The following is a 23,994-nucleotide window of genomic DNA, read 5'->3' as shown; positions in this document are numbered from 1 at the left end:
TCCTTTTCACAACTCTGGTCACAAGCCAAGAGTAGGAATGGCAGAAGCATACATTTTTCAAATTTTATTTTAGTCAGTTGAATGACTTTTAATGCCAGAGCCAGCTCAGACTGGAACAGGTTCAAGTTTGCAGCAAGCTGTTCAGATTGACTTTTCAGTGAAGTTTAATAGCTCAACTGGTTTGATTTAACCAATTCTATGAATAAGGAAAAGTCAAAGATCTATTCCATTCTCCTTTCTCCCTGACAAAGCACTTGAAGAAAACTGGACACCATGCCCAGGTAGGTGTCTGAAATCTGTTATAACACAAAAATAAGCATACTGCTTGAACAAAAGTCTTATAAAGGTCTGAACAAAGAAGCTTAAATACAACCAAATACCAGAAAAAGTTAGGACCTGAGTCAAGTTCCAGACCAGGACTTGCTCAGAAGCAATACACCTTGGGCAGGAACTTACGTGCACACGCAGGTCTTCCTCCGCGTACTCGTGTCCCTGGTGCCTCTTCTCCACTGTCAAACACACACCAGCAGCTGTCCTGGTCCTGGCTGCACTGCACGGGTGAGAAAGTCCCGTTGTTCCCTTCACACTGTGGGATGTAGCCTTTGCCAGCTTCTCGTAAATCAGTCTTAGACTTCAGCATATTACAGAAACTAGGACCTTTAAAGAGAGAAATTCATTGCAAGATACGGAAGACAACAAACTAATGCTTTGCAGAAGTGACCTATATTTATGTACAGAATTGTCCTAAAGACTTTAACAGCAGTGCTTTCAGATTGTTTTATTAGAAGAAAGAAAGAGAAGTGATCATGAAACCATCCATAATTTGAATCATTATAGAAATGAAAAATTTACTTCCACATTTTTTCTAAAGATTAAAATGCAAGTTATACGGGTTTGCATCAATACAATAGTTGAAAGAAGAGTGGTATTTATTTTGCATTTACATATTTTTTGCCATAGATTTGATAGTGTATTAGATGTTGATATTTTAAATTTAAATTAAAAAAAAAAACACAACAAATTAATTTTCTTAGTAAGAATTTTTTCCATATATAAGAAAAAGAAAGCAGTCTTGCTGAGTCAGATGAAAGCACTATCTAACTCACTATCCTCTCCTGAGCAATTATCTACCAAATTACAGAAGTTCTGGGAGAAGGTTTGCCTGAAGCCAGCAGACTATTGTCCCAAATTTCCTATGGGACATAGCAAGCAGAAAATCACTGGCTGAAAAACTGAAGAAAGCAGCACAGCAGACGTGCAGGCTCTTGGGCTGCTTGTATGGCTCAAAAGAGCAGAGCCAGGGCACAGGCTCCAAAAGGGCATCCCAATTCTTATAAATAGTCTTCAACTTTCTGGACCTGCCATCTCTTAAGAGACACCAACATTTCTGTCTTTATGTGAAGACAATATAAAGGTATTATAGATCTAATTGCACTCCCTGGAATGGTTGTGGATCATGTAAAATGGACTCACTGGATGCACATGGCCCAGTTCCCACAGGTCAGAATTCGCTGGGTTAGAAAACTCATCCATGAGCCCAAAGAATTTTCTGTCGTGGTCATCAATGTAAGGTAAAACTGAATAGAAGCCTGATAATTAGTCTATTTCAGATCGGTTTATTCCTGGTTTTATGAAAGTAAAAGATAACTATTTTCTGATATCCTTTCAGAGATGATGTGCTTGTATGTATGACACCAGTCAGGAATTAAACTGTAAGCCCCCCATGTTTTCACAGGCATGGTTCTGAAAAGGAAAGTATAAAAGCCACAAAGCATGAGACATTGTCACTGGTACCACAGGCTGTGGGCAAAGCTTTACTCACACTGGGGATTGCCATCCGAATCTTTGCTGCCACGCTGGAGCACTTCTCCTGACACAGGATTTACACACCAAGTATCTGCATCGGATCTCTGCAGCACGGCGTATTCTCCTGTCTATGAACAATAAATTACATGTCATTGCAGTGCAATGTGTATTAATACAGACATACATAATCCATATCCCAAATGTTGGTTAAAGTATTTGATTAGATTTTATTTGTTCATTAATACAACATGAGAAAAAGAAACCTGAACCACCAAAATGCAGTCTACCTAATTTAATACATGGATCAGGCCCTGAGAGAATCGGTACACAGACTGAAAGCCCATTGAGATGAAGTTCTGCTATAATCTTGGTTTGAAATATCTGCTCCCTGCCCATCTCAGGGCTCTATCCTGCTCACTGCCATGTTTCAAGAGCATCACAGACCCTATTTTGGGATACCTGCATCCAACTTCCCCTCGTCCTGACATTCTCCCACAGCTCAGGAAGAAAGAGGCCTCCAAATGTCAGGCAGTTAAGTTGCACCTTTTAAGCACAGCCCTGCAAAAGGAGGCCACCCTGTAGGAGGGTAGCATAGGCAGGGACAGAGCTTCCTATTCCTTGTCTTCATCTCAAAATTATTTATATTCTGCCTCATACAGGGCAACATCCACTGTTTGTTTTGTCTTACCCTTTTCTTTCAGGTTAATATGAATGAACAAGGGATGTTTTAAGGAGCACAGACTGAAATTGTGCAGGACTTTGGTGTAAGAAACACCAGGGAGGTTTTGTTTCTTCCTCCCTTGGTCATGTTAAATCACCTCAAGGCAGTAGGGGACGAACAGATCAGCTGTAGAGGCATCCAGCTTTGAACCACTCTGTCTCCAGCTGGAAATTAAGGCATTGGTTCGAGATCGCTGACATGATGTCTGGCCTGCAAATGGAAAAACACACACGTGTATTAAAGTAAAATCAAGTTCTCAAATCTAAGCTAGAGAAAGGGGTACATCCCCAGCTCCTTTGCACATCTCCAGCAGGCTCTGCTACAGCCTCGGGCAGGAAATTCCTGATTGGCATTTGATAACCACAGAATCACAGGGTAGTTGAGGTTGGAAGGGACTTCTGGAGACATCTGTTTGGATATCTGGTAAAACCCCTGTGCTCAAGCAGGGCCACCAACAACAGAGGGTTCATTCTCAAATCATGCAGGCCAAAATCACACATAGTGAAATTAAATTAATTAGAAAAACAAGCAGAAAATTCTTTTTTCTTTTCTTGCAATTGTTAGAAACAAGCCTTGGTTCATATAAATCATACTAGAATTTTCAATAAATATTAAAATTTGTAAGAACAGGTAAAGCCAAATATTTCAGAAGAAAAACTGACTGACATTTGGGAAGTTCTGCTGAGCGTGAGACCAAGGAATCCATGACATAACGTCCTCTCTCATCCACACACCAGCAATGACCTGGCCAGGGAAGAAAAGCAGCTTTATTTTACATGTTATATTGCAGGATGTTTTGTTGCATACAGGGAAGATTTCCATCCTTAGTAGCACTACAGAAAGTGGTCAGCAAATCTAAGTCACAGTTAAATCTGCTCTCCAGGCATTAGACCATGTCTGACAGCAGTGGTGGGAATGGAAATGTAGCAGCTTTGGTGAGACTCTACCATTGAAGTCCTATTCTGCAGCATAACACCTACTCCTAGCAACTTGGTATCATCCACAAACTTCCTGAGAGTGCACTCCATCTCACTGTCCTGATCATTAATGAAGGAGCAATACCAACCCCTGAACTGACCCCCAAGGAACACCACTAGCAGCAAGCAACCGAACATCAACTGAGTTTTGAGCTGTCACTTGAGCCCCTCGCCCCAGTCAGTTTTCCACCCATCTTGTAGACCACTTCACCTCCTAAATCTGCTTACTTTTAGTCTGTTCAGACAGCCCTCAGTATCTTGCTAGCAATTGCTCACCTGTGCTCTCATAGCACTGAGTTGGCTCCCAGTTTCCCAGGCCATCACACTGTGGGATGTAAGGGAGAAATCCCAGCTGTGTTGCTTCCCCAGCAGAACGTTTTGAAGTAAAGTGACTCTGCCAGTAGAAATGCAAGACTATAAAAGATAAGTAAAAGAAATATATTAGTGGCCAACCTAATAAGATATATTTTAAATGCACATGTTTGTGAACACCTCATTGTTCTCTGCACTTCAGAGGGCAAATTAACAAATGCTGCAAGTACATGAAGGCCAGTAGGTGTTCAGATCTTATACATGCATGGTCTCACACATAGACCGCATCTCACAAGACAACCAAAACCAGCTCTTGGGTTGGCAGGTAAATTACACTGATTAACAATACTTGCTGAGTTGCACCTCTTTTTCAGCAAAGTTGAATCTGACATAGAATACTCTTGCACAGTTCCTGGGCATTAATCCATTTAATTTAGCTCTCATCTCTCTTTCACCTACCTGACCATGCAGCCAGCTGGAGAGCATAGTCACTGCCTGATAACAGCTTTTCAGAGACCACCACCTTCGACTCGTAGGGCTGAGCAGAACGTAGGAGATCAGTGTCTGTGAGCTGTATCCCCCTTGCCATCAAGAAACTTTCTCCAAAAGGGAAGTGGGAACTATTTGATGCTAGGATGAGCTGCTCTGCCTCCTCCATAAATGTCATGGCTTCTTGCTTAACACCTTCACATATACCAGGACCTGTAAAACCACAGGGTATTTTAATGCCTTTCATCTAAATCCAACAAAGATTCACATGTGAAAACTAGCTGGTCTTTTAATTAGCATCTTCTATTTCCTCCTGCATTTGCTTGGTTTTCAATTGTGCAATGAAGCAAGGAAAAGTGACTTGTCAAAACTTAGCTATAAAACCACAAGAGTCCAAGAGTACCAGGGATCACCCAAACATTCTCCAAGTCTTGGGCCAAAGGCCTGATGATTTTAAGTTACCTCCTTCTCATTGGTTACAAATGGAGTTAATGTCTCTACAGAAGTACCCCTCAGCCACTGCCATAAAAAGTGAATAATAAGAAAAGAGAGTGAGAAAGGAAACAAAAGGTCAGTTCAACACACTGCATCAGTGCAGTGAAAGCTTTTCCACTAAACTCTTTGCTAATCTGCTTCTTCCTCCTTGTTCCCCATTAGGCCACAGGACTGGCATCTCCAGCAGTCCTTGCCCATTCAGAAGCTTGCCACTCATTGTCCAGTTTCTTCCTCCCAGCTGGAGAATTACTATGTCATGAGAATGGTTTTAGTGACTACATTTATAATGTGAGTCATCTGCTGAAGTAACCCCAAAGAGGGCCCAACAGCTTTGGTGGAGATGTCTAGCCAGAGGGCTTACTAAACTTCAGTGCTGGCCCCACACTTCTCCTAGTGATTTCTAGGGGATACTTGTTACTCTTGACTGCATAAGAAACAGTAAAGAAATTTCATATCGGCTCATTTTAAGGCATTCTTGAAAATCTGTTACATCACAGTGTAATTGTGAATTTTCCATACAATTCTTCATACACTGTTTCTAACTTCAAAGTGTCTTTTGTCTTCTGGCTAAGTATCTTTTGCAAAAGCATCACATGTCCGATTCCAAATTATAAAATTTACACAAACTTGCTATGGAACTTTAGTCCTCCTTATTCCCAATGCTGAGATACCACTTATTTACCACAAATGAGACAACCCACCTCTGGTGGCCAGTGACAATACTAGTATCGATGATCTTTTCACCGAGTCATTGTCTCTTACCTCTCAGCACCTGAAAGGATTTTCCTCTTGTGGTGTAAAAGCAAAGACCAGAAACACTGCAGCTTATGTGTTACTTACATGCCGGGACCTGGTTCACTTCTGCCTTTGTTCCTTGCAGCTCTTTTCCTTTGCTATCCACACACCAACAATCACGAAGCTCAAAGTGGCTTAATGGAGCGCTGAAACCAGTGTACGGTCCTGGGTAATAGGCCAACTGCTCACCCAGAAGCTGCCAGAATGTATATGGATCCAGCAAAATGTTCTCAGATCCATAGGTCACGTTTCCTTCCAGCACCTCAGGTGGGAGATCAGTGAAGGAGGAATATGTGGTGAATGCTGGGAAGACATTCTGGTGCCCGGCCTCATACAAAGCTTTAATGAAAGCTGAAAAGCCTTTGGAAGATGCCTCTTTATATCCAGTTATGATGTTCAATAGATCAGCAATGGGCAGAGGTTTGCCGTCATTGTTCTCCGCAATCCACCTTTCGTACCACTCAAAGGCTGGCTCCGGAGGGCCACTGCACTGCACCCGCCTCCAGGCCCCCTCAGCATCACACTGCGGGAGGTGGATGCTGGAGAGCTGAGATAGAGCACTGGGGTCTGACAGCAGGAGCTTCACAGCCTTCAGAAACTCCTGACCAGCTGTAACTTGGCAAGCACTTGGGCCTGGGGAAAAGAAAAACATGCAGAGCACGTCTTATGGATGCACTGAAGATACACAATACCCCCTACCATTATAAACACCATTACTAAAACTTGGTCACTTATCCCAGCACCAACATCATCATTTCTGGCCTGTTATTAAGAGGTCAAATGCTCTTGAGCTCCTACGCTGGACCAAGGTAAGATTTCTAAAGGCATGTGAGCACTGAAAGATGAACTTAGCTATGATTTTTAACAAACATCTGAGCACATTAGATGCATGTAGTTCTTACTGGTGAGGATAGGTGCTAAATGCCTTCCTGAATCTGTTCAGACCAACTAGGTATTTCCAGATACACTTGATAATCTGGCAGCTAATTCTTACTGAGCCAATCTCTGCAAAAGCCACCATCTGAATAGCAGGATAATGCTGATTTTATTTCCCTTTGGACCTAACCAGAATTTTCAGATTCTGTTGTCCTCTTTTCTTATTCTCTACTAAATATTGCAGCTGGATATAAAAATACTATCTTTCAAAACGCTGGAGGGAGTTTGTTTTGGAAGCCTTCTCTGCCATCTCCAGAGCCAAAATTGATTTTGCCACCAAGCAACTCTACAAACATAGGAGCTCATCTCCTTTTGAGCACCAGAGAATTATGAACCTGTTAGCTTTTGATGACACTACAGATCAGGTGCTAGATATAAATCCCATAGCAATTCAGATCATCACAATACTTCTGCAAACTGCTAGTCAAAGGAGCTCCTTCACCATGTACCACTATCATCTGCTGGGTACTCTGCTACTCCTTCCAAAATGAGTAGGCTCTTCTCTTGGTATGCTCTCCCTATTGATGTGCCACTTTCAGTTCACAGAAACTTGAAAGACAAATACCCCTAGACTATGCACTTCCTTCCTCCTTTGTATTACATTACTAGAAGGGCAAAAGAGGCTATAAAATAGTCTATAACCAAGTTGCAATGTCAAATTGATGTCTGACAAGTCATTTGAGACTCACTTTTGTGGCCTGACTGCACAACCTTTACGAGAAACCTGTCAGCCTTTTAATCACTCTCCTATGTTAGGACTCCTGTGACATCCTACCAAGTTGAGGATATATTCTTGAGCTAAAAGACTAAAGAAGGTTCATGGTTTAAAGCGTAAAGAAAGAATTGTTAAATTCCAATACAATAATGAAGCATCTTTGGATTCCCAGTCCCCAAGACTTACACTGCAATGGCTTTCCAGGATTTCCCTTTATTCCTGGAATAGTCCTGCCATTCAAATCAACACAGAAGCAATTCGTCCCATAACACTGGAGCGGCAGAAAGTCTCCATCCTTGGTACAAGAGGGAATAAAAAGATCTGATCCTGCAGGGAGGCTTTTTTTCACATTTTGCAGGTTTCTCCTTTGCTTCTCGCATTCAGTGGGACACCTTGGACGTTTGCCTTGAACTCTTGAGCCTGGAACTTGCTTACCTGAAGTGTCCAAACACCAGCACTCTCCCGCATAGCACTGAACTTCCTCATACCTCCCCTCCTTGGTGCATGTTGGAACAAACAGGTCCTTTGGCTCCTCACTACAGTCTTTGGATCCCAGTGCTAGCTTCACCACTTCACCTAAATCTTCAGCAACACTTTTGGGGACAGAAATCACTTGTTGAAGAAAAGTAAAGAACTCTGGTAGTTCCAGGACAGAAGAGAGGAATTTAATCATGTTCTGATTGTCCTGTAGAGTTACTGTATGACCAAAGCTGCTTACAAGAGGTTTACTTAAAACAGAACTCCCCTTTGATACCTCTAAAGAAAATGCCTCAGCTGATTCCAGAAGGCTTTGGCCGTTACCTCTCTCTGCCACATCCTCCTGTGGGAAAAACTGGCCAATGCTGTATTTCCCACTAGTGCCCAGTGCCCCTGTGAAGTTAAACTGGATCAAATTCTTCAAGAACCTTCCTCCAAAGAGGTTTTCTTGGAAACGCTTTGGATTGGCAGTAAATTGCAGTGCCACTTGAGCCAGTTCCCTTGACGGGAACATCCCCGTTATGACTTCACTAAGGGTGGTTTCCAGCCTGGGAATCTGGCTGGCATATGGGCTTTGTGCAACTGGGGACGACAATCCGGAGTCCAGAAACATCTCCTTGAAGGAGGGAGGGCAGGGTCTTGAGAAGCCAGCTGTTTTCTCTGATTGCACATCTGGCGTGGAAAACAAATTGGACTGACTGAAGTACCCAGCAGGGCCATAAAAGATCCTCGACAAGGCCCGTCGTCTCTCGGAGATGCACTCTTGTTCTTCACCTAGACAAAGATTTTAAAAAGGCAAATTTTAGAAGCTCCAAAACCTGTAACTCTGTGGCTATCTTTTGAGAAGTCTGGGCAGAAACCACATAAAAGTGTAGTTTAACCTGTCTCTAGTACCTCAACTACGCATCACACATATTGAGAAGGAAATCTGAACTTCTGATGAATATGGTCTATAAATAAAATTCTCCAGTCAATACAGAAAGTGAAAGGAAACCTTCCTTCACCACATCTGAGTTGTTTGCTCTGAAGTGTTTTCTGATTCTATTGCTTCCAAATGTAAAACCTCATTCCTGTTCCTATGGCTAAAAAATTGAATAAAGTCTTTTCCAAACAAGGTAACTCTCTGGTAGGATGCCTGTTTCTAATGAAAGCCTCTGATGATCCAGGCGCAGTATGTGAACCTAAGACAGACAAATAGACTGCAGAAAAACAGAAAGTTACTTGAACCAATGCCCACTAATTAGGAATTCATGGAGGCTTCCTACCTAGATCTTCACTTTCATGGTGAAGCATTCATTACAAGAGGTTTGAAAACAAATTGTTAAAATTAGCAGTAATGGAGTGCTAAAGACCAGGTGGCATTCACAAACAAGGTCTGAATTAAATAAATACAAAATTTCAACAAAAATGGTCAAATATCAGGGTATTGAGAGTATCAACAGTGGCTTTGGCCACCCACATCCTGGGCCAAGCTATATCACAGATGTGTCTGCATCCAGCCCCACCTGTACTTTCATACACAGACAGCAATGCCTCCAAGTTAGGATGCAACACATCCCTGAAGAAGGATCTCTGAAAATGCCAGCTTAAGGCTCAAAAGACATCAAAAAAGGAAAGACGTAGTAGATATAAAAACATCAAAACCCAAACAGATAGCATGGTTGTGGCACTGCCTGGATCTCTGGAACACACACGGAAGCTTGAATCATGTACCACATGGTTACCTTTCCTTGAAAAGCAGCAGAATTACAGAGAAGGGATGCAAAAGTAGCAAAATTACACAGAAGGGATGCAAAAATATTTTGAGGCCTCTGGGTTCAGCCTCCAGTCTGGGGCCACTCTAACCTGGGAGGATATAAGGAGCTGCATGCAGTTCCCATGTTTCTCATGCTTTCTCCTAAGCACCACTGCTGCTGCTGTAGGGCACAGGATGGTGAATAACCAGCTATAGTCTGCTTCAGCATGGCCTCCCTTGGCCTCCCCATCCCATCCCCATTTATTCCATGTTCAGGCAATATGATAAAGCAGTCATAAATCCTGTTAATAGTAAGGGTAAAAGCTGGAAACCTTAAAAGCTGCTAAAATAGATTAGCAAGTCATTTGAGGCTCTGTGATCAGCATCTTTCTCACTCCTCATTTTGCACCCTTGTCCTGCTCTGCAGTTCCTGGCAGCAGCTCAGGGTCCCTCACAGTCGTCCCTTTGTAAAGGCGTTTGCTGTAAGATGGGCCCCTTCTGTTTTCAGTGTTGGCTCTTGGTAAGAGGGATGAAGAACATTCCTCTGGGGACCAATAACTTAGTGTAAGCCACAATCCCGCAAGTATGCTAACACGAAACAAATGTAGGATCATGGTCTTTAAACGCTTTCCCTTCCTATCAACTGTTGAATCAAATCAAAGCAGAGTGAGAAGGAATGAACACAAAAGCACTGCCAGGGTGAATTTGCTATAAAGGTCTGACAAGGAGCATGTCTCTATCAGGACTGCGTGCGAGTACCCGAAATGCTACCCACACCTCCGCCTCTGCCTCCTCCAGTGTTCACGCTGCTGAGCATGAGTTGAAAATATTAAAGAGAAATAAACCAGAGCAGATCTGGAGACATACGCACGGCATGTTGCTGTCTGAACACAGACTGCAGCTATATCCTCATGAAATACCTTCTCAGGAGTTAGTCTGCAAAACCTCTGCAGAAATTTTTTTTCCTCTTTAAATTTCCTGAGTCTGCCAAAAAAAGCTGCAAACAGCCTCAAGTCATTGCCCCCACGCAAAAAAAAGTCATCAGGAAGGCTCAACAGAGCCCATTCAAAGAGAAAACAACCAGTCCCAACATATGGCATGGCCTCACAGGATCCCCTGCAATATCCTTGGTGATCAGCCTCCGAGGCATGCAAACATTTTCATTTCACAGTAAGCCTGTCTGTGCCCAGAGCTCTCTGAGCAACGTGGAGCCGTGACACCCAGGGCAGGTTCCTCCTTCCCTATTTGCGTGGTAAAACGATGTCTTGCAGACACAGAAATTACCTTCCCTGAGGGCGGCCCCTGTGTCACGACCTTGTGCTCTCCCAGCCCCCGGCGCAATCCTGAATATTTAGGTAGTGCGCTTCAGAGTGAAATTTTTTAACTTTCCTCCTCCCCTCCAGCCCTTTGACATTTCTGCTGTCATTTCCATCTGGGGCACTGACTTGATGGTGTATTCTTAATAACTTCTCTAAAAGCCCAAACGTATACACCTTTTCCAAATTGTCTGGGTTTTTTTTTACTGAATGTAGCAATTTTCACGGTCAAATATGTAGTGACAGAGATGGGAAAAAATGCTTAGGATAAGAGATGCCTTAGAAATGCCACAGCATTTCACCGAAGGAAAGAGGTAAAACCCAAAACCACCATCAATGGCTTCCTTGTATTATCTCTGATATTCTGACTTAATGCCCCAGTTCCTGGAGTCAAGAGACAGATACCACAGTTACAAAGGAAAGCCTCACTGTGTACAAAACTAAAAGACTAAAGAAAGGTCATAAAAGAAAAGAAAAAGAATATGTTATTTAGTAATTTATTAGAATGTGGCTCTTAACCCCAGGGAGGGTTTTAGATCCCAGTTTTTGAACACCAGAATCTGTCAGAGCTGAGAAGGGAACTGTCCTTCAGGTTTCTTTCTAAATCACTGAGAAATGTGATTATTTTTCCTTTTCCAAACCTTGCACATACCGCAGGCCAGGGGCTGCCCTCGTCTCTTTGTACCCTGGACCTCTTGCCCTTTGGTGTCCACACACCAGCACTGTCCCCCCTGCTGACACTGCAGTGGCGCGTAGCCCCCGTCGGCATCACAAGACGGCACGTAGGCGTGCTGGTAACGCAGGGCTGCGAACCGCTCAACCTCGCACTTTGAAGGGCCTGGAAGAAAAAAAGAGTGTGTGTTAAGGAGAGAAAGCCTCAAGTTTCAGAGCCACCTCTGCTGTATCCCATTGTTTGCCTATTTGGGGGGAAAAAAAAAAAAGTTTAATTTCCTGACTGTTTTCAGTGAAACTTCAAGTACCAGCCCAAAATGCAAATTCTCCATTCTATTGTCCCCTGGAGAAAACCCCAGGGTTTTCTACTGGATGCATTTATTTCTGAAAGCTAAACAGAAAATAAAACCTCAACACATTTTTGGCCACAGTTGTGGGCAGGCAGAGTAGCAGCATCTCTCTCAGGGAGCTGTGCTGGAGGCGAGGTGAGCTCCAGCCCTCAGTGCAAATGCAAAGCTGGTCAACAGAGACAGATGTGCAGCTTGGGAGACCGAGATGAAGGCAAACATCAATGTTTCTGAAGAGAATGATGCATTGCTCCTGCAAAAGGATCTGCACCTGACTCTTGAGATTTGGTCTGGGATCATCCAGTTTCTTCACATCCCTCAGCAGTGATCCAAAGACCCTATTCTAGCCAAACTGGCCTTAATGGCAGAGAAGCCAACACTCCATAAAGCAAATCTGAGTTATGATCTCTCCAGTGCTTGACTTTGCCGTTCCAACAGAGATTTTGCTTGTTCATATAAATCTGTAGTCCTACAGCCTAAATATTTCTCACTTTCATGAGCTTTCCAGCTACACTCAGCTACCAGGATGAGGCAGCAAGAGAATCACATCAGAACAACCTGTCCACCAAGGAAATCTGACAGTTTTTCTAATGTGATTGGCTTCAGGTGGCAGTGTGGGATCTGGGTTAGTCACCAAAGCCATCCCCTTCAGTGTCTGAGGAACGTGGTCACATCTCCATCTTGTGGCTGTTACAGCTTCGTCTTTGCTGATGGCTGCTGCATCCCCAGCCACAGCCAGAGCTCACTGCACGACACTGCAGCAGAAGAGAGGAGATGCTTTCCAGACTCCCCAGAGTGATCTGTTTGTCCCAGAAGTAGAAAAACCCTGTGACTACGCAGCTGGAAGACTTACATCAGTATCTGCTAAATATCTCTGGTGATGCAACTCCTTAGCAAGGGTCAGACAGCAATGTCAGAGGAATTTGGATGGGAGGATGAAGGATCACACCGGAGGTTCAAACTCATCCCAGCCAAGGCAACTCTCATGAGATCCAGTGTAGGAGAGAGAAGGAGGTACCTGGCCTCCTGTCCCACAGAGCTCATTGCCCATAGAAACTCTCTCCCTATTTGCCTGCCCCAACCAGAAGGGAACAGGCCCAAGGGCAGATCCAGAAGTTCAGCCATGCTGGCTAAGGCACAACAAACCCTTGTGTTGCCTCCCGGAGATTGAGTGCAAGATCCTTCCTATTTCTGAGTATACCATCATAAATTACGGAGCATTTTCTCAGGCTTTTAATTTAATAAATCATCAGATCCATCTCCATAATCTCAGGGCAAGACATATGAAGAGTTCATGGGATTTGAACTAATGTGAACTTCAAGTGCATGGGAAAGTGCTGATTGGAGGACAAGTACAATCTGCTAGTAAGAATGTACAATGCAGAGGTTAAAAGCCAGCTGCAATGCAAGAACTTCAATTCTCGCACTGAAACTGTGCTATTATACGTTTTTAGTGCAAGAGACTCATAGAATGACTCTCCCCAGCGGAAGCTGTTACATATAAATAAACTCCAAAACTGTCACCTCATTTACAAGGTGCCACCTGGGTGCTACTTACACCTGAACGTGCCAGACGTAGCCAGCTGCACCCCCAGAAACCGCCTCTGCAGGATGCGATAGATGCTGGTCTCCATGAATATGCGGGCAGGCTCCAGCGCAGAGAAAATTGTGTCGTAAACTTCATCGAGCAGCAGTTCCAAGCCTGGGGAAGAGAGACCTTTAGCACACAGCCTAGTTTTAAGACAGAAATCACCTGCTTTACATCAGAGTAGCAGAACTGAAAGCCTATCAGGGAGAAAGAAAACCAGTCCTCTAAACAGGCCATATGTGAACCTATATGGCATAACCCTAAACACCACCCCATATAACCCATTGCTGTGTGCCCAGTCATTAGCTACGTGTCTTGACATCTACCAAAACAAGCAGGAGGAACATCCTGTAACTGGTACTGTGTTGTGGTTTTATTAGGTTCAGTCTGCAGTAGAGTAATTGGTGAAATTTTGGAAATGGATGTTATCAAAAAATAATTCCCAATCATTTTGGTTGTATACCAAAAACAAAGATGTGTAGTAGTTTCCCTGAGTGCACAAACATTTTGAGAACTTCTCACCCTTGCGGGTATTAAATGTTGAAGTTCTCAACCATCTAAATTTTAAGCTATCATGTTTTCTATTTTTCCCAGTTTTTCTTTTTATTATTAATATTATTTTTAAACCCAGTACCTAGGGAAGTGGAGCTGGAAGTCCTTGACCTCCTGATTCCTCTTTCTTGGAAAACTCATTCTTTCTTCTAAAGTGTCCCACCAACTATTAATATGCCTAAAAAGTATCCTGAACTTGTGACAGAAAAGGAAGGCCCTCCAGTCACCATCGCTGGAGATGTTCAAAAAATGTGTAGATGTGGCACTTAAGGGCATGGTGGTGTTGGCTTGATGGTTGGACTTGATGATCTTAGAGGTCCTTTCCAAGCTTAATGAGTCTGTGCTTCTATCTGATGTCTCTGCCCATGGCAGGGGGGTTTGACTAGATGATCTTTAAAGGTTCCTTCCAACCCAAACCCTTCTATGTTTCTACCTGAGCAAGAAGAATATAGTTTGATCTCCAGACCCTTTATATTCCCTTGAATTTGCTAATTGGGCACATTAAATAAGATGCAGGTTTCATTCAGAAATCCCATTCCACCATCTCAGAAAGGACAGGATTAGCTCCCAGGGAGCACAGCTCCACTTGCTGCTGACTGAAGTGCTACTCCTCAGGGTAGGACTTCACCAGTGAGCTCCAGTCTTTCCTATGGGCACTACGCTGGTCACAGTGCTCTTACCTCTTGCAAGGATGAAGTCCATGTTCTAAATGAAGCTGAAGACTGATACTTGTTATGTGCCCTTTTCCTTGGGAATTCAGAGCCACTCAAGGTAAAGGATCAGACGCCAGAGGGTACTTACCAGTGTCTGCTAACTCTCTCCCCAGGCTGTCCACGCAATAACAGTACCCAGAGACCTCCGGGAATGCCTCCCGCAAGGAGCTGAACGTTTGGAAAGCCCTCGGGAGCCTGGAAGGAAAAGCAGGCTCCTGTGAAGAGCCCAGGGAGGCTCACTGACAGCAACAAATCATCATCCGTGTTTCCCTCCCAGATTTGTACAGCAAGGATGTCCGCAGAGCACAAAGCCATTACAAAACCCTTTGGTCTCCTTATGGCGGCTAGGCTCTGACATGGATTCAGCAGCTAACAAGTCTCCTAAATGTCATTTTGTTAAACAAACACAGGACAATCTCCCTTCAGACAGATTTCTGACCCTTCCTAAGCAGGTACCCAGCATCTAACACTCATTTTCAATTCTAGTCTCATCTTTGAAAGCCTGCCAGAGAGTGTAAAATAGATGGACATTGGCTTAATGTTATTACAACTCCCGTTCATTAGCTCCTTCCACAAATCCGCACAAGATGGCAGAGTGCCTAAACAAACAGGTTGTTTCCCCTTCCCCACAGGCTATATACACTTTCTGCACCGAATTAAGCACAAAAGCTGATAAAAACCTCATTAATCTTTTTCATTTTGCAAGCATGGCTCAACAGATTAAAGAGAAAGGGGTTTAAACATATTACAAGTGAGATTGGCTCTTACTTCTGGAGATCAAAGAGGTGGTAGTTTCCAGTATAATATTCTAGGAGTGACAACAGCCAGATTCCAGCAAAGCCATGATTTAGTAAGGAAACGTAATAGGGTCAGAGTTGGAAAAAACACAATAAATGTGATCTTAACTGGCAGACATTCTAGGGTTTCTCCAAGCAAAGAGAAGGTAAGTTTTTCTCGATTCAGGCGATATGACCAGCAGAATTACTTATCCAAGTTCCAAAATAATCATATCATTGTTCCAAAATAACCATATTATTTTACAGATGCATACCCTTAACCTGAAATACAATAACGGTCTGGTGTCCCAGCTGGATGTGACTTTTTTAGGAAAATCTAGCAACAGAGAGGTGGAATTTTCTGCTCAAGACCTTTAGAGAGTTACACGAAGGAGGTTTTTCCCAAGGAAGGACACTTAGCAGTAAGAGTCATGGTGGATTAGGCCCTGATCAACTGGGAAAAAGGTTAATGTGCCAAAGCACTTTACAGCAACTCTGTGAAATGGGAACTGTGACCAGTGACACCTTCCTGCAGCCTCAGGGCTGCTGTAGCATGTGCAGTGCCCCTGAGAAATGCAGCGAAAAGCTGATGTGGCTCAGAGCCCATGGTGAGGTGAGGGGAGTGGAGTAAGAGCCTTTGCCACCTTCAAAAGTCAGCCTGAGAGCTCTGTTACCTCTTGCCAGGAGAGCTGAAGATGTTGCTGCACCCTCAGGACCTCACAGCGCAGGCTGGAGGAAGGCACAAAGTGACAGCAACCCCTGGCAGAGGAAGTGGCTGGTAACCTTGGGGCTGTCCCAGCATTAATCAGTGGTGCCCCCTCTCAGAGCTTGCACATCCCTCAGCTTTGGCACTCTCTCATTAAAAGCCAATGAACTCCTTCCATCTTGGACTGTCAAATCCTGCTTCACTGCTGACATTAGCATGCTAAAAGCAACCACTGTCGTATTTCAGGGCATGAAGGGACTTCGTACAGCACTAAATCAATGAAATTTAAGATATAAACAGCTAAATACCATATTTTTTATGGTCTTCTATGTACACACAGATATAAATGGCTTAGGACATTTCAAGTGCTTCTGCTCCCCTGAATTATCATACACTGGCCATTGCCCAATGAGGAATATGATCTTTTCTCTTCTTAGAAGAGCAATGCCTCTATATTCGAAGGCAGAATTCTGCACCGCTCATATCCTTGGAGCTCATCACAGCAGCCTCTCAGCATCTAGCTGAGTGGGACAGGATGTAATGAAAAGATTCTGCATGCTGTTTTCTTCCATCCTCGATGTTAAGTCATCACATGCATAATTATACTACTTTATATGGGGCAGATGTGTAGTCACATCCTGTCATTCTGGTTATTTTTGTTCCACGTTGAGAGCACAGCTAAATAAAGCACAAGCGGATACAAATTAGGCCCACGCAAACAAGAGGACAGAACTTTGCTCACCTCACTTGGAAAACTCACTTCCTACCGCTTCTTTTCTCAACCTTTTTTCAATCTCAGCCCCTGAGGTGAGAAGTGATAATAGAGAGCACCTCATCTATCAGACCCAGTCCAAATAAAATGCTGAAGCAAAGATGACTACATTCTAGTTATGGTTAAATTTATAGTGCAGCCACGTATTTCAACAAGAATGCTTGCACTCAAAACTACTGGAAAGTAAATTAATGTGAGGTTGTTGACCTTTTCTTCCAACTGTGAGTCTCTGCTCATGGCTTCCAGCAAAGACAACTCATTACTGACCTTCAAGAGCAGGTTTGCAAGTAACCCCTTCTATGTTTCATGTGTGCCAGTTAAGTTGTAGCCGCCTTTCTTATTAACTATGAACAGAGAGAGAAAACCAAATCACGGGTTTTTTTTCCGACTGCCAACAAAATAGAACATAATAGAGAAGAACCTCCAGTGAGCTGGAATAAAGACACTGACACAAGGTCTTCAGTCTGATGTAAATCATAGCAGGAAAGTAAAATGATCCTACTCCACTTTTGATTTTTTGATCTTTCTCCCCAGTCTACTACAGAGCCTTCTGTAGGGCTGCCCGTCCAAGTAGGACTTGTGTACAGTCTATATAAAACAAGTAACAGCAGCCAAGTCACCAGAGAGAGGCAGGAAATTTGGGCTCATCTTTATTCCCAAAAGTCTTATTCTTGGGAAATTCTTAGCTCTAAGGTTCTGAATTTCTCATTTTATTATTTTTATTTTTATCTTATTTTTTTACATACTGACTTATTCTGGAATATTTATGAAGGTGTAAGGAAACAGTTTGAGAAGGGAGTTAGTGTCAGACATGTATAGATTTCAGAAGTCAGTCTGTGGAACCAAAGAAAGTTTCTCCACCAGTTTCACATAAACATAATATACGGGTTTAAATCCTTGTTCTCCTACAGTCCTTTGCTCTGGAACCCTTAAACTGCATATTCGAGCCTCCTGTTTATGGGAAAGGATAATGACATTTCAGGCAGGAATAGTGTGAAAATAAACATATTAATGGCCTGAGACTCTCAGATATGATGGCAACGGGTTAAGTCAATGCCATAATTAGAAAGGTAGGCAGCTGGGAGTGAAGTGATCCTGCTGAGATTGATTACATGATACAGACATAAGAAAAGACCAATCTTGCAGGACTTTGCAGCCAAATCTCCCAATGGGAGAAAAAGAAAAAAAAAAGTTAATTTAAAGCATTGCTTTCTCCTCTGTAATTGCTCTTTTAGAATTTCCACACTGCACAGGCCAGCGAACAAAAAAGCCAGATTATTTTGCTCTTGCCAAGATAACCTCTCCCAAAGCCCTGACAAGTTTGCACTGTGCATTTGGGTCTGCCTTTCAGTTTTGCTTAAATTAAAAAAGAAAACCCTCAAAACAGCAAAACTGACATTTACCATAAAATGCCCTTGCTACTACAGAGCCGACTCAGAACGAGACATCACATTTACTCCACTGCCCTCCACCGGAGAAATGCTCTGACTGAGATGCCAAGATAATGGCACTTCATGAGACCAAAAGGTTTCTCTGGAGAGTCTGAACAACTGCACCGAAATGAACTCCTGTCCCTGTGGTTGTTTCTCAGCCATCCCTTATTTCTCCAACTGAGCATTAATTCCCAGCTCCTCCACAGGACAACAGCTTCTTGCTGACAAGAAGCATACAAAGATTTGATCCAGCATTTTGAAGCCTTCCCCAGCCATCTCCAATCACCCCAAACCACTCATATGTCAGGACATCCATTCACCACCTACTGGTTCACCTGTATGAGCAACTCTGGCACTGCCTCAACGGACTGGAGTTTCCCATCGTTTTCACTTCCCATCGGGAACCGTCTTTCCTACCTCATACATACATTTGAATTCCTCTCGTCCTTCCGCATTTACCTCGTTTATCTGTCAAGGTAGCCCTGGCTACTTTTCCAAATACAGATCATAATGTGGCATCTGCCGGTGTGTGAGGACACACTGATTAGACTGCAGGCATGGAATATCAGGCTTTTCTAAACGAGTACATTTAATTAAGAAGAAAAAGTTTCTCACTTGGTCCATTCACTAACAAAAAGTCACATCATATTGGGTCACAGAAGAAGGGCTTCATGTGGAAAAATAAAAAGCAGTAAGACATTGACTTGACAATGCATGGATGATTGCCTCCCTGTTTCAGAAGCCTACGCTCTTACCTGTTATAATTATGAACAAGATCAAAAAACATCATGTCTGTAGTGTTGACAAACTTGCACTGGACAGGCAGAAACTCTCCGTCTGCTGAGCACTGGGGTGGGCTCTTCTCCCCAAACCCATGCAGAATGCGACGGTCTCGGATCTCACAATTTCCCGGACCTGACAGGAAACAAATGTTTATTGGTGTTTTAACTTCCCACAAACAGCTGATTAGCCACCCCATGGTTTGGAAGGGCTTTAGATTCACTACATTGAGCATGGACACCTAAATGTCTCGTATCCTTGTTATGTGGAACATGGAATTGGACTCAATGAACCTTATGGGTCTCTTCCAACTTGGGATATTCTGTGATTCAATGAAACAAAGACCACAACAACTCACTTTAACACCTATACTTCCATAGGATAAGTGTAGGCTGCAGCACAAGCTCCTGATCCACTACCTTTCATTCACACCAAACCTTCCCACCCTACAAAACCCACTATTTTGTTGAATATTACTTACACCGCACTGGCTTTCCCCTCTGCCTGGTGCCATAAATCTCCATTCCTTCTGGATCTACACACCAGCACTGACCCAGCTCTGTGTCGCACTGCACCACATCAAAAGCTCCTGAATCCAGGCACTGAGGGACATAGGAGATGCTGCTGCTGTTGATGTATCGACTCACCAAGATTCTCTGCTTTTGCAGCTGGCAAAAGGATAAGCCTGTAGTACCAGAGAGGGGCACTGTTAGAGGGAGGAATTTGTTGAGTACAGAACCATTTATGTTTAAGAAAATAGCTGAGTTTTCTCAGGACATGGGTGGACTTAAGGTCATGAAAATTGATATACAGAAATCCACCACAGATAGGGCTGAAGCCCTCCAACTCAAAAGCCAATACACTAAGTTGATCTTCATTCATGATTTACTGTGACCTTCATGAATACAGACCACCTCGGTGTATCAGGTTTCCATGACCACCTCCAAAGAAACTCCAGACCTCCCACCAGAAAGACCCAGCAAATTACAAAGTCCATCAAAGTCTGGAGCTATCTTTTTAGCAATTCAAATACAGATTTAAATAGCCTTTTACCCAATCTGAACAAAAATAGAAACTTGTGACTCACAAGATATGGGATAGCCGTTCTGTTTGCTGCCAGGTACTTCAATGCCATTCTCATCCACACACCAACAGGAAAGACCATTCCTACTGCACTGAACTGTCCTGAAGGAGATCACAAGTAACATATTTTATTTTGTTAGTGACTGAGCCCTCAGTCAGTAAGGGACACAAAAAATCTTAAAGCAAGCCAAACAAGTTCAAGTACTTCAACACTGCAAATAACAGAATCAAACAGAGTTGTGTTTCTGTTGACTGTAACTGTACCTGGTTGGAGCTCTTAATTCTAGTAATTCTCTGAAGTCTTCAGGAATTGCAGATAAGAGACTTGGAAGTCATGCAGGAAGTAACCAGGTTGGACAGAATTCTGACTTTCGGTATTTGAGATTTACCATATGTTTTGAAACATTTTCTAAGCCAAATCTAGAACAGTCAAGGTCACCCACTCTATGCAACATCAATAACACAACAGTAGGGGACATTACAATCTCTACTTCCCTCAGCCTCAGCTTCAACTCATTAACTCCTTGCATCTTCAAACAACATACTGCTCTCTAAATCACTGTTCTCCATTGACTTTTTGGTTCCTTTACTGCCTCTAGGAGGAAATCCAACTATGCCACTTACAGCAGGGTGGATAACTTCTCCAAGTCAACCTGGCCTAGCCGTGCCAGATGGCACACTGATCACAGACCATGAGCATGCATGCAAAGACAACAGTTTCATTAGACAACAACCTGCACCAAGTATTTAACATGCAAATGGTGTCACCAAGGTTAATCTTAAATCGACCTCTTAACCCAGAGATTATTTCGAGTGACACAGCGTTCATTCAGGAGAGGCTGGATCTGCAACATGGTCCAAAGAAGTCCCTCCAGTCTCCTGCACCCCTCACCCTCCAGCCCACCAATACAGAGGCTCTTCAAAACTGAAGCCAAAGCTTTCATTAGTAATGAAAGGTCATGTCACCTAACAGCAGAGAAATAGCAGTGATGAGTTACCTGAACTGGCCATCTTCTGAGCACTGAGGAACATAGGTTTCTCCTCCTGAAAAAGCTTTCTCCCTCTGGAGTTCGCATGGACGTAATGGTTGGGAATCTGTCTGATACTCTGAAAGCAGCAAGAGGGTAAACACATAAGGGTGGTTTCACCACAGGTCTGTTCTTATCAAAGCCCTGTTACTGTCAGTGCTATGTGGTAAAATCCCCAGGTTCATGGGTCCTGCCTGGTTGTTTCCCCATTGCTCCTTGTGTGCATTTCTGCATGGGACAGCTGAGGGAAGTACTGAACAAACCCGCTGCATTGCCAGCTGCAGGATAAGCACATGACAGTGATGCTCGTGAACCCCCTTCCCAGGCCTGTTTTTAATTAGTCTTAGCTCTGTTCTGTACCAGTATGTCTATTATTTTCTGGTACCCAGGGTACTTCACTTACTCAGAGTTAGTTGTGGCTTTCACCACAAAACAGCCCTTTGCCATAACCACACACACCACTATTAATGTTTCTGAGTATTTATTCTTTATTGAAGCTAAGTCACTCGCTATTCCAGCAAAAGGAGAGGTATTTCTTAATCTCATGGAAGACCTAAAAAGAATAAATGTCTAGCAGTTAGTATCAGACTAATTCATAATTAGGAGCACTTCTCAATTTTTACTGGAGCAAATGATCAACTACTGAAGTCATCTAACAAGAAAACAGTTGACTCTTTAGTTCTTAATACATTCAAAAGTCCCTTTGGATACTGTTTTGGAAGAATGATGAAATTTAGTAGGTCCTTTTTTACAGAACAGATTAGTTGATCTGACACTTTCCCCACCCTCAAAATTCAATGAATGTGATGTTTTTAATTCCATTGACTAGTTCTATAAAAATACAGCAAACAAACAAAACCATAGCTACAGTGATTTATATGAAAAGTTCACTTAATCCAGTATTTAGTCTGAGCGTGACCACACATAGTGATGCAAATACATCACAAGTATTCTGAATGCATTTCAGCCTCCAGTAATTTGTAGCTCAGGGACTTAGGGACTTCTTAAAGCACAGATGGTTTCTGTGCACCTAAGACCTCTCAATCACTTCTGTTTCTGTGGGTTTTTACTATGTCCTTTTAAATTCCTATGAAAGTTTTCACAAGCTCACTTATAGACATCCACAAGCAGGCCAACCTCACCATTTTCACCTCAAACATGTCTCTGAGCCAGTTGCTCTGGGATGTGTGGAGATTCCTTTGTACAGTGCTAGAGAGAGTCTACTAAAATGTTTGAATTAAGAGATTAATCAGTGATTCAAACTGGTTGTTGTGCAGGGCTATCAAACTCAGACCAAGAACTGGGGATGGCAGTCAGACTACCCAGTATCTTAAGGTTCAAGCCTAATTAGATGATGGCACATACAAATAGAAAATATAATTTTAGAACCTTCACATCTCTGCATCACCACCTTTTCTTACCCAAACTCCTGCTTTAGCCCAGTCTGTTCTTCCAGAAAATGTTTGTGGAGTTTTTTTTCCACTCAACCAAAATCCAGCTGTACTAAACTAGATAACCCTGACCGTTTAAAGATCCTTACAGCTTAGCATTTAATCTGGAGCTCAAATTCAGTTTGCACAGCACACAATAACTACCTAAGCTTACAATGTATAAGATTCAAGATTATTATATACTTCATTGCAATAATACACAGAGCAGCACAAATATCACAGGAGCACAGTCACTACTGGACACAGGCAGAGGGACAGAACAAGCATACTTACCAAATATATTGGCTGTTGCGATGCCAATAAAGCAACAAAGAAGGGTGCAAAATGGGATTGAGCCCATCTTGCAATAGGAGAGCTCCATCCCCTGCAGTCAGTGAGGGGGCCCTGCACACCCGTGGGGCCTTCACCTGCCTTTTTATAGCAAGCATCGTGCAGATAGGTTCACTTCTGCACTGCTAGACTGGCCACAGAATTGGGTGAGTGACGCATATGATGCTTCTGAAAAAACTGCAAGAGGCCCGTTCACCTGGAACGGCCCTCATGGCTCTCCTCAGCTCCTTCTCATCCCCGCTCCAGGGAGCACTACTGAGCCTGGTCACGGAAGAGGAGAACAAGCAGCAGCAGGCCCAGGGTGTAGCAGTGGGGATTTGGTTAAATCAACACACTAATTGAGCGTGTTGGCATGACCCCGGCCAGAGCTCTGGCTCTCACCTGCACTGTGGTGCAAGCAGAGTTTGTACTCGGTATCAGAAGTACACTTTTTTGTGTATCTAGAGAGCCTAAGCCTGCTGAGGGGACAGGCCTCCAAGCACTGCAGCACTAGGAGAAAATACAACCAATCATATGAGCATTTATTAAGTAAAAAACAGGATAGATGCACTGATTCCACTGAGTAAAGGGAATTGAGAGTCAGAGACAATTACATTCATCCTTTTGCTTTTACTCCCACCTGTAACATGGACTTTATTAAAACACAATATTAGACACATATTAGGTGGGAAACAGCTTTGCTTCTTGCGCTTCATCCTCCAGGTGCAAGATCAGTGTAACCATTAAGCAAGTCAAGCTTTTTGGTACTAATTACACACAAGATCCTCAACCTAAAACATATCAGAAATATTACTTCCTTGGTTCCAGAGTACCACTTCTTACTTGTCCACCTCTTACGATTTTAAGTTTGCATATCCTTGCACCAGGAATTACGAGAACTCGCCCTCACCATGTGCAAAGGTGGTTGGAACAAGCGGACCCAGAATAAATAGCTAAATAACAACACAAGCACACGTTTGAGTCTAGACTTAGGCTGATTTCAGGAAAGA

At 43.1% G+C, this 23,994-nt stretch overlaps 1 protein-coding gene across 1 annotated transcript in view; it reads right to left on the bottom strand.

The window, feature by feature from the left end:
• The window catches only part of TG (thyroglobulin), a gene marked incomplete at its 3' end in the record, with an annotated part of 60,696 nt that extends 37,681 nt beyond the window's left edge, over positions 1–23,015 (bottom strand). The window contains exons 1-16 of the mRNA XM_010185816.1: positions 22,949–23,015; positions 21,195–21,303; positions 20,201–20,298; positions 19,595–19,798; positions 19,089–19,248; positions 14,735–14,841; positions 13,352–13,495; positions 11,427–11,612; positions 7,433–8,497; positions 5,641–6,228; positions 4,276–4,518; positions 3,781–3,918; positions 3,194–3,271; positions 2,625–2,737; positions 1,823–1,934; positions 457–657 (exon numbers count right to left, since the gene is read on the bottom strand). Of these exons, the coding sequence (XP_010184118.1) occupies positions 457–657; positions 1,823–1,934; positions 2,625–2,737; positions 3,194–3,271; positions 3,781–3,918; positions 4,276–4,518; positions 5,641–6,228; positions 7,433–8,497; positions 11,427–11,612; positions 13,352–13,495; positions 14,735–14,841; positions 19,089–19,248; positions 19,595–19,798; positions 20,201–20,298; positions 21,195–21,303; positions 22,949–23,015 (3,613 nt within the window). The remainder of the gene's footprint in view (positions 1–456; positions 658–1,822; positions 1,935–2,624; positions 2,738–3,193; positions 3,272–3,780; positions 3,919–4,275; positions 4,519–5,640; positions 6,229–7,432; positions 8,498–11,426; positions 11,613–13,351; positions 13,496–14,734; positions 14,842–19,088; positions 19,249–19,594; positions 19,799–20,200; positions 20,299–21,194; positions 21,304–22,948) is intronic.
• Positions 23,016–23,994: the final 979 nt, after the last annotated feature.

This window comes from Mesitornis unicolor, unplaced genomic scaffold (assembly GCF_000695765.1).
Source record: "Mesitornis unicolor isolate BGI_N332 unplaced genomic scaffold, ASM69576v1 scaffold4486, whole genome shotgun sequence".
NCBI classification, from domain to species: domain Eukaryota; kingdom Metazoa; phylum Chordata; class Aves; order Mesitornithiformes; family Mesitornithidae; genus Mesitornis; species Mesitornis unicolor.
Note: the sequence above shows the minus strand (reverse complement) of the source record. Positions and strands in the feature narration are given on the sequence as shown.